General features: G+C 41.5%; 1 protein-coding gene across 1 annotated transcript in view; it reads right to left on the reverse strand.

The window, feature by feature from the left end:
- LOC112551217 (elastase-1-like) overlaps positions 1-3,958 on the reverse strand; it is a 36,361-nt gene extending 32,403 nt beyond the window's left edge. Inside the window, exon 1 of the mRNA XM_025210970.1 lies at positions 3,782-3,958. Coding sequence (XP_025066755.1) covers positions 3,782-3,958 — 177 coding nt within the window. The remainder of the gene's footprint in view (positions 1-3,781) is intronic.
- Between the last annotated feature and the right edge of the window lie 7,566 nt (positions 3,959-11,524).

The raw sequence follows: 11,524 nt of genomic DNA on the forward strand, positions 1-11,524 counted from the left end.
GGGTCCTCCTTCCTCCCCTTTTTGAAGATGGGAACCACGTTGGCCCTCTTCCAGTCCTCCGGCACCTCTCCAGAGCACCACGAGTGCTCATAAAGCTGCGCCAGGGGACTCGCAATGACCCTCATGACTGACCACAAAATGAATATGAGCCACCAATGCAATGTCACAGCTGGTAAAGTGAGCAAAACTCTGGCTTGCATCCATAGATGCTTCTCAAGCAAATCCCAGGATGTCATCCTCCCACTGTACTTGGCCTTGGTGAGGCCACAACTGGAGTACTGCATCCAGTTCTGGGCTCCTGAATTTAAAAAGGATGTGGAAAAGCTTGAGAGAGTCCAGAGGAAAGCCACATACATGATCAGAGGGCAGGAGAACAGGCCCTATGATGAGAGGCTGAGAGCCATAGGACTCTTCAGCCTGGAAAAGCTCAGGCTTAGGGGGGACCTGGTGGCTGCCTATAAGTATATAAGGGGGGTACATTGGGATCTGGAGGAATGCCTGTTCACCAGAGCTCCCCAAGGAATGACAAGGTCAAATGGCCACAAACTCCTCCAAGACCGTTTCAGGCTGGACATAAGGAAAACTTCTTTACTATCCGTGCCCCCAAGGCCTGGAATAGAAGACTGCCTCCAGAGGTGGTACAAGCACCTACTCTGGACTCCTTTAAGAAACATTTGGACATTTATCTTGCTGGGGTCCTTTGACCCCAGCTGGCTTCCTGCCCCTGGGGCAGGGAACTGAACTCGATGATCTTCTGAGGTCGCTTCCAGCCTAATGTCTATGAAATTAAAACATATAAATGCAAATGTAGGAATCTGTGTTATTGGAAATATAGCATTAACATTTATAAAGAAACAAATGATAAATGTAAATGGTTATTTTAACCTTTTAAAAATGCTACTACTGGTAGTGTCTTTTATTTAAATGTCATAATTTGTTATAGGCAACACCAAATGTTAAAAGTCAGGATCTGCAAATTCTTAAACTGATATGCCCCTCTACTCCCTTGAACAGACTTCAGTGGCTTACTGGCAAACATGTTCATGTGTTTGCAGTCTTCTTTGCCAATCCCTTGCAGTCAAGGATGATTGTTTTTCATGATTGTCTTATCTATGTGCTCAAAGATGGCTGATGAGGCCTATTCAGGATCAACAGACTCTACTGCAGTTTGGACATGTGTTTCCATGTGGGGTGGGTGGCACTGGATTCTTGATTTGGTGCACAACACACTGTGTCTGCCGCTTTCGCTTTTCCAACTTCTATTGTTTTTGTGAGGTTTCAAAGTACTGAGATCCCTGCAGCAGACTCTTCCTCCATTTGGGGCAATTCTGGGCAATAGTTTCCCATGAGTTGTCACTGATGTCACATTTTCTAAGTTGACCTTGAGGACTTCCCTGAAGTGCTTTCTCTGCCCTCCTCTTGAGCATAAACCTTGGCTGAGCTGAGAGATTAAAACTTGCTCTGGGACCCTGGAGTCAGACATCCAGCTGATATGACCAGCCTAACAAAGTTGATGTTGGATGATCATCACCTCGATACTCATGGTGTTGGCTTACAGGAGGATACTAATATTGATGTATGTGTCTTCCCAGTGGATTCAGAGGAATTTCCACTGGCAGCACTGATGGTACTTCTCCAACAACCTTAGATGTCTCCTGTACATTGTCTATGTCTCAGCTCCATATAGCAAGGTGGGGATCATAATTTCTTGATAAACCATGAGCTTGGTTTCGGATTTGATGTTGTTATCTTTGAACACCCATTTCCTTAGGTGTCCAAAGGCTGCACTTGAACATTTGAGGTGATGTTGGATTTCTTCATCAATGTCAGCCTTTTGTGAGAGAGGGTTTCAAATACTCAGTGTTCTCCAGAGCCTCACCATGGATCTGGATTACCAGAGCTGGGGACTGTTTCATTAGGAGCTTGTTGGTGGAGGACCTTAGTCTCCTGAATGTTAAGTGATAGTCCCATTTTTTTGTATGCCTTGGTAAAGATGATGATTTCCTGAAGGTCTGCTTCCGAGTAAGCATACAGTACAGCATCATCAGCATACCAGAGCTCAATGGCTGAGGTCAAGGTGGTTTTGGCACAGAGTTGGTTGAGGTTAAACAGCTTACTATCCATTTGGTAGTTAGCTCCACTCCGGCTGGAAGATTGTTGGTGGTCAGATATAGTATCGCGGTAAGGAATATTGAGAAGAGTGTTGGAGCGATAATGCAGACTTGCTTAACTCCCATTTTAACCTCAAAGGGATCTGTGATGGTTCTATTACTAAGAACCACTGCTCACATACCGTCATAGAACAGGCAGAGAATGGTGAACATTTCGGTGGGCATTTGTACTTCATAAGGATCCTCCACAACACTTCTCGACTGACAGAGTTGAAACCTTTTGTGAGGTCAAGGCCATGTAGAGAAGCTTATGTTGCTTCTGGCATTTCTCCTGCAGCTGGTGAGCTGTGAAGATCATATGCCTCTTGATGCCCTAAACCAACACTGAGGTTCTGGGAGGAGCTCTTCAGAAGTGGAGGCAGACAGTTCAGGAGGGTTCTCACAATGATCATTCCTGTGGTGGACAGCAAGGCAATCCCTCTTTAGTTTCCACAGTCGGACTTGTCTCCTTCCTTGACAATTGGCACAATCATGGCATCCCTGAGATCATCTGAGATTTTCTTATCATGCCCTTAAGATAAGGGCATGAAGCTGTAATGTGAGCTCCTCTCCCCCCTGCTTGCAGATTTCCATGAGGATTCCATCTGCTTCAGATACCATGTCATCCTTCATCTGCTTGATGGCTTTCCTCACCTCGTCAAGGATTGGACAGATTTCAAGATGATCTCTGACTGGGTGTTGCACAGTGGAGTTGAGAACACTCTCATCAACCACAGTCTCAGTTGAGAAGGTCTTCAAAATGCTGTTTCCAACAGGCATTGATGGCTCCCCTTTCCTTGATCTGGTCTCATCCTTAAGTCTCAAGGGGGTTGGTCCCTGAGTGCTTGGACTATAGATGGCTTTGGTGGCACTGAAGAAACTGTGCATATCATGCATGTCAGCAAGATGTTCAATCTCCTTAGCTTTGTCTTTCCACCATTTGTTCTTCATATCACAGGTCCTCCTTTGGATCTCTGGTTTGTTGGAGACTCAATTTCTTTTGCTTGGATTTGGTGTCATTTTGCCAAGCGCAAAGCCTTGTGCTTGCAAGTGATCAAACTTTTGGCTCTCTCAGTCATTCTCATCAAACCAGTCTTGATGTTTCCTGGTAGAGAATCCAATTTTCTCATCACAGGCACTGATGATAGTGGCCTTGAGGGCACCCCACATGCTGCTGACATTTTCCCATTGTTGTTGATTAGAATTCAACAGTTTTTCATTGGGGCACTAGTGGTAGAGGTCTCGCTTGCTTGGGTCCTTGAGTCCTTCAGTGTTGATCTGTTGACATTGCTTTTGCTGCAGCCATCATTTGGGACCCAGTTTGAGTGACATAACTTAGTGGATGAGTCAGTGATCAGTCCAGAAATCGTCAGCTCCTAGCATAGCTTGGGTAATGCAGGCATCTTTGCAATCCTGCACATTGACAATGACAAAGTCAATCAGGTGCCAATGCTTAGATTGTGGGTGTTGCCATGACATCTTATGCCTGTTTTTCTGACAGAACAGATGGTGTTAGTGATGGTGAGTCCATGTTTTGCACATTTGGTCAAGAGGAGGATACCACTGGAGTTGACTTTTCCTACTCATTCTTTACCAATAGTTCTGTTCCAGAGGTTAGAGTCCCATCCAACTCTGGCATTGAAATCAGTGAGAAAAATAACTTTGTATCCTTCTGGAACTTCAGAAAGGTCTTGGTCAAGTTTGGTGTAAAATTCCTCCTTGGTTTTATTGGCAGCATCAAGAGTTGGAGCATATGCACTGATGACAGTGGCATATTGGTTCCCTGCCAGTTTAAAATGGAGAGTCATGCGGTGCTCATTAATTTTGACAGGGAACCCATTGAGTTCATTCTTAATGGCAAAACCAACTCCATGAGGTCAATGTTCTCCTTCCTGCTTACCCTTCCAGAAGAAGGTATAGCTGCCGTCATGTTCTTTGAGCTGCCCATCTCCCACTCGCTGTCTTGCTCAGTGCAGCTACATCAATGTTGTGTTGCCTGAGTTCTCAGGCCGTGATTGCAGTGCAGTGTTCTGGGCATTCACTATTAGGGTTGTCCATGAGGGTTCTGATGTTTCAGGTCCTAAAAATGAAGGTGCGTCTTTGCTGGTATTTTTGACCAAGTAAAGGCGATCCCACTGGACATGGTTATCCAGTCTGGAAGAAATGCAGAATACCATATTAGACAGGTATGTTTAGGACACCTTTTCTAGCCCCTTCCCCATGTGGGGTGAGCAGAGCTGATCCTGAAGAGGGTTGCAGTCACAGTTACAGCTGCCAAATCACACTCCTGTTTCATCCACGTACTAGGACAGTGGTTCCCAATCTGTGGTACACATACCACCAGTGGTATGCAGACAAACTATCAGTGGTACACATTAACAGATTTATTATAATTATTTTATATGACAAAAATTTGTTGGTGGTACTTAAGGTTGAACTGAAAAATTTGCTGGTGGTACTTAAGGTTGTATCATTTTAAACTGGCGGTGCACAATCTGTCAGAGTTTGGGAACTGCTGTACTAGATGAACTTCTTGTAACTGCTGCCTTTGTGCCAGTTCATGACTAGAAACTTCCAGACCTCACAATCCTGGTCTCATCACCATTAGCTGGTTAACAAAGGGCTTGAGGAATGTGCTGGAAAAGTTGTTTTTATGGGAGATGCTTGTGCATGCTGACTTTTATCATGGAGAAGCTGCTGCACATCAGCTTCCACATGGCTCCTGACAGAATGGGACCTTGATCCAATGGCAAGGAGACCAAGACAACTGGGGATCTCATTCTGCTGCAGCCTTCATCCGCCTTTACAGCTATTGAGATTATAACATCTTCTTCTGCCTGCTCGGCTGTTGAGGACTTGGAGACCCATGGCTGGGGGCTTGGCAGGCTTATTGTAATGGTGACCTGCACTTGCCATGTCACAGAACTGTCAAAGGGTATATTAGGCTTTTCAGGAGGGAAAATATTGCCATCTCCTGTCCTCATGACATCCTGATGGTGCTGCCACTGCTTAGGTCCACAACTGCTTATTCATCAAGAGCTACCCCTGCTTATTTCACAGCTAATCTTCCCTGAAGGTCATTCCACTATCTGCCACTGGTGGACATGCTGGGTAGCAGTACAGCTCTGCCTCACAGATGTTTGCAGTATCAGAGGCAATAACTGTGTTCATGTTTTCATATAATTCTCATTAGTATCTTACAATCCTTTTAAATTCAAAATAAAAAGCAGCTCTGTGTTAATGAAAAATTATTTCAAATTTCAATGCATTATACAAATATGCAAATTTCCTTCATATATAAAAGCCATTTTTTTTTCCAAGTAGGAGCCTACAGCTAGGTTCCTAAGCCATATACTCGACTTCAAACTGCAAACAACGATGGAGTATAGCTTGGTCAAAGCAGTTCAGTTTTCCTGGCTTGTAATAGTTCAGCATATTAGAAATTGGTTTCTTAGAATGCAAAGCTAGAATGGTCTGTTTGTTCTACTTTTGTCTGAGTTTGTATATATTGTATAGTAAGGATGCTAATGAGAGCTTGGATTTCTCTCTGTAAACAAAAATTATACATGTAGAATTTCTTAATAGAAACAATCTGTTAAATCTCAAATTGACTAGTAGTTAGAAGATAAAGAAACAAAACCATAATATCCATGTTGATAGAGAGGAAGAAAGTAAAGAGGTAAATCCATATACATTAAAAAAAAAAAGTGATTTTTTTTCCCCCACCTAGCCTTTTATTGCTGCTGTCTACATTGCACTTATCTTGTGGATAAAACTGAAGGTGCCAGTCTTCAAATCTGTCAAGCTAGTCCCTTTGAAAATTACTTAATTCATAAAAAGACATTTTAAAATGCTAATCCTAATAATTCAGATAATACTGATCTAAATAAGTACTATGATTTTGGCGAAATATTTTAACATGCTTAAGTCACTTAGGAGTCCAAGCTTCACATTTTACCCTTTGTGCACTTATATTACAAGTTGTGTAGATCAGGTGCATCCTCCTGTCTATGCTTCAAGAGTAGACAGCTGCCAAAATTTCCTTCTTAAAAAAAGGGACTTCCGTAATAATAATGAAAGCTTCTGATCCAGAAGCATAAGGAAATCACTTCTATTTGAACTGTTAGTAGTGTTGTTGAGCATTTGACCAAAGGAAAAAAAAGGAGTCCCCAAGCATTTTAAATAGTTGCCCCTCACTTTGCCCAAAGTGGGCTTGCTCACCGCACTGGATTTTGTTCAGTTTCTAGACACCAGCCATTATGGTTTGATGTCAGAATATTCAGAGCAGTGTTCTGACATAAAAAACAGGCCGTTCTTATAGCAGGCAGATGTTGAGGCTGAAAAGGAACATCTGCAACACCAAACACCTCAAAAATCAGAGGAGGAATGGCCTTAAATTTATATTCAAATTCAAATCCTCCAGGGTGATAACATTGGCCTGTTTAACAGATTTAAAAAAAAAGGGATATCATAAATTGTCACCTTACCTAATTTCAGGGTTTTTGAAGGAAATGTGATCTGAGGTGAAGAAGCTTGTGCAAAAGCAAACACTGAAGGCAGAATAATCCATCCTGCAACCATTGCCAAGAACTTGACCAGCTAAGGGAAGAACACCGAAGTTTTATGCTGCAGCACGAGTGTCGTTAGTGAACATGAAGGGGGGGAAGGGCAAACAATGAACACCACTGCCTGTTGTTTCTTTCATGATAAATACAGTCAAACAATGAAGGGCAGATCTAAACATCATCGCCTGGACGGTTCTGCCTGTGTTTAGCATTCTAGTTACAACTGTCTGCAGGAAGGCAGTTCTCATCAGCAATTTTACATTAGAAGGCACAAACAAAACAGGCACTTCTGTAAGGTACTGTTGCACATTTAGGGAATCTAGTACAACACCTAGTTTATAATTAAACATAATAGATCAGGCAGAGGAAAGGAACCTGTCCAATTCCTGTAAGTTGTTAAAACAATAGACTGATTCACACACTGAGCACTAGGTGGGGCTAAGGAACTTACGCCTATGAAGGAACATGAATGTACTTTATTCACTGGAAGCTCTTGACCCAGATTCATTAAATTACACTACCTTTAACCGCATGGGGGACAAAATCTCTTCTTCATTATATGGCTGAACAGCTTGCAACACCATGTGCTTAACTGTTGCTGGAACTGGCTTTTTTTGCCAGTAAGCAAACAGTAGATGGTTGGAACAGAGTTAAGATTTATTGGCATCATTCCCTCATCTGTGGCTCCAATCCCATCTTTAAAATTTCCTTCAAATGTTGTTAGAGTAGGGTGTTCTGTAGTATATTGGAAAGCTTATAATGAGATAGATGGCATCTGTTTAGGTCACATATTAGATAGGATTAATGATTCCAGAGACTTACAGGCTGCAGCTTAGTACTCTGCTTTCTGGATGCATTGACCCTTGTGAATGTGATGTCTCTCCACTCAAGACACAGCATTTCTAGAGGTTTAGGGAGGCAGAAACTGTACATCTGAATGACTGCAGCAAAGCTTACAAGTGCATTCCTTTAACCTTAGACTGTATCAAATAAGTCTCAAAACAGCCTCCACTTGGCACTTAGGAGGCTATGCCATAGCTGAACATAATCTAACCATTGGGAAACGTCTCTTGATAGCCTATTTTTCCCTTTCTTAATTTTATCCCACTATTCCTAGGGGCTTTCTTTGCATGCAGGGAATTTAGTGCAGCAAACCTAAACAAACCCTGAAGGGAAGTGATGAAAACAAAAAGAATTACAGTAACTTTACAGCACATTCCAATGTGGAATGGGTACTTTCTTTAATCATGAGCAGAGCGAGGTAGATAGCCGTGTTAGGCTGAAGTAAGGTGCATACCTACGCTGCTTTCTGCCTATTTTCTTTAAGCCAGGAAGGCTGAACTGCTTATTTTGTGGCAAATCATGGAAACCTTCATATCTTTGCCTGAAAGTCTAACATTTTTTAATTCAAGGCAAAAAAATATATGGGTCCCATTCACCCACTAGTTCCTAACTCTCTATGCTGAGTGAGCATATTAACAGGGTTGGGACCTCCTCCCCTTTATAACCAAAGAGAAGTAGCCTATTTAGCATGGCCAGTTCAAGGCTGGAAGACAGCACTGTTCACATTAATTACCTTCAGTGTTTTGGTATGCAGTATGTTCAAGCATGTAAGGGCTCTGGTCCAAGAGAATTCACAGTCACTAAAGTTTCTTCCTTTTTCTCCTGAATGACTGGCTGGCTTTGGTGACATGGGAAAGTGGTAAAATACTGGAAAGGAGTTGATTAGACACCATTTTATTGGTCCCTTCAAACCTGTTTTACTAAATGAAGTGAAGATAAATGTAATTTATAAAACAAACAAATGCTCCCTTTATAGGCAAGACAGCTGGATAATAATGGCCTTCTGATGAGTTCCGTATGGTTACTGAGCCTGTATCTTGAGGTCTGATTTGAAGAATTTATTTCCATTCAGTAAACCGTGATGTTCCTTCCTTTCCCTCCCCAGTTAACAATACTACTTAGCACTAATAGGAGTGCTTTCATTTTCAAAGAGCTTTGAGACATTAATTACTTCAATGTGCCTGCAAGGAACAGATGGCAACAAAGTATTATCACTGCAATTTCACAGTTGGGAAAGCTCATGAGAGAAGCAACTTCAAGACAGAGTGTACAGAATCGCATCTCTGATTAGAACTCAGGAATTCCTGTTTTTCTGCTCTGCGCTTATGTGTTCTTACTTAGCCCCATCTCCCCATTAATTGTTTTTGCTAAGAAGAGCTACATGGCTTTATTTGCTTTTTCACAAGAAAAATCTCCTTCCCTGTTCTTTCCTAGAGACTCCTTACCTTACTCTACCTGCTGACAGACAACTATTCCTAGGATTTACAAGGATGCTGAATAACTGATCAGTAACGTTGTTTGCACTTTGAAGAATTTTTAGCAAGCATGGTCTGGAAAAGAAAAAGTTTAGTGATAATTCAGTATTTAAGACTTTCTATCATGAGACCAAATTCTATCAGGAGTTACTAGAGGGCAATTGTAATTAGGCAGTAAATGTTCTCCAGGGCAGATCCACAATTATTACTTTTATTTAATCTGGGCTTTTAAAAGATATATTAATTGCTAGGAGGGTTTTTCTCATCATTTTTCATATGTGGTTTTAAGACTATCCTGGTAACTGCATGCCAATACCCTATGTGTAGAGAAGTGACTATCCTTTTCTATTCACACTTCAGGTGGAATTTTCAAAAGGACTTAAAATTCAGCATCTCAAGATTCAAACTTTGTGAATCTACATGAATGTGATATAGTCAAATATAATTTGGAGGTTTTCAGGAAAAGACTGGATAAACATTTGGCTGGGATAACACATAAACTGCATACTCTGCATTAGTACAGGGAATTGGACTAAATGATCCTGGAAGTGGCTTCCAACTCTAGGATTTTATAAATCTGCACTACATGAACACAAGCTACATTATTAATTATGTAAGTTATATGGCCATATGTACCCTCTCATCTGAGAGCCAGCAGAACACCTGAGAGGAGGTACTCTCATCCTGGTGTATTTTAAGTTATCAGATCACAACATACTATGATCAGAGTATCCAGCCTATATCAGAAGGCTAAATTAAAAAAATATCAAGAGGCATATACACACTGGTGTTCTGAATTTTCTCTTCAAAAAATGGTGTGAGATGTGAGCTCGTGAGACCAAAGCCCTTCAGTCACAGAACAAGGACAGCTAAGATTGCAGTTTAGCAAGTTTTTTCTCCTTCACAGCCTAGCTCAATGCACAATTAATGGCTTAATGGACCATTTTCTAAAATGGGAAAGAGGGGCTAATTTAGGTTTTTTTGGTCTGTCCTTCCATCAACAGTCACAATGGTTTTCAGGATGTTGATAACTGTTCCTAGGTAACTTAGATTAATGTGACACATTTCACAAACAATGACAATTAGGCACATAACAGATATCAACTACTGCCTATCAGCACCAATTCAGGCTAACTTTGAACAACTGACTTACAAGGGAAAAACAACTCTGTCTCTTAACCCAGTACCACATCTTGAGCCATTAAGTACTCCACGCTCTAAAATACTAACTGGTTCCTCTAAAGCCAGGCTACCAATCTCTGAAGTTTATTATTTGTTAAGTATTATTTATGTATTAATTTGTTAGATTTTTATGCTGTCCTTCCCAGCAAAGGTAGCTAATATATCAAACATTCTTCACAGTATATATAGTATTGCTTTGTTGGTTTTGGACCCAAATCTGGTACCAACTGTCTCTAAACTATAAGTTAAATTTTTTAAGTGGGAAAGCATATATCTATCACATTCCAAGTCATTAGAACAAAAATAACCCCAAGTCCACAAACATATTCAGGAATAATTTGAAACAGAGGTCTAGAACAGGACAGGGAAGGGGATATATCAGTTAACATGTAACATTTATATTCTAAGTGCCGTATGTAATTATGCAAACACCACAAGCAAAGTGAACCTAACATTCTCCTTTCAAAGGCATATTTAAAAAACAGACAGCAAGGCAGTGGCTAATGTATTTCATCCTCAGAGTTAATATATAGATATGCATTTCATTTTCCCTAAATATCCAATAAAATCCCTTATATTTTAATCCTTTCCAAAGGCAAAGGAAATCCACAGAAACATTCTGTATCTGGTACCATACTACATGGATTCAATTAGTAACCTAGGACAGCTATACACTATGCCAGGGGTGGGCAATTATTTTGGCTGGAGGGCCACTTCATGAATTTTGGTGAGCTGTCGAGGGCCGTGTGGGTAGCTCCACCCCTTGACAGTTGTCCCACCCCCTGGCTGCCATCTTGTGGCCAGAAGTCCTGCCCCCTAACCCCCAGCAGCTCCTCCCATTGCCCCTGGAAGTACTCCTTTTGGGAGGGGGGTAGTATGGCCTTGGAACTGGAAGTTACGCTGTCACATGGCCTATGTTAGGGGTAGGCAATGTTTTTTGGCTGGAGTGCCAAAAACCCCACAATATTTACCTTGTAAAGTGCTGGATTGCCAAAAAAGCAAAACTGGGGCAGGGGGTATGTGGCAGGTTGCACTGCATATTAATATAGTTAATAATCATAAACATTTCTGTTTTATGGTAAATACCAGGTTTTCTAAAAATTCGAAACTGGTTGACCATAAATAAAACTTTATAGAGGGAAGAGAGGAGAGGGAAGAGGGAGGGAAGAAAAAATAGAGGGAAGAGAGAGAGAGAAGAAAGAAGGGAGAAAGAAGAGGAAGGGAAGAGGAGAGAGAGAGGGAAGAGAGAAGAGAGGGAAGAGAGAGGGGAGAGAAAAGAGAGAGGGAAGGAAGGAGGAAGAGGGAAAGA

The sequence above is a fragment of the Alligator sinensis genome, unplaced genomic scaffold (assembly GCF_000455745.1).
Source record: "Alligator sinensis unplaced genomic scaffold, ASM45574v1 scaffold374_1, whole genome shotgun sequence".
In the NCBI taxonomy this organism is placed as follows: domain Eukaryota; kingdom Metazoa; phylum Chordata; order Crocodylia; family Alligatoridae; genus Alligator; species Alligator sinensis.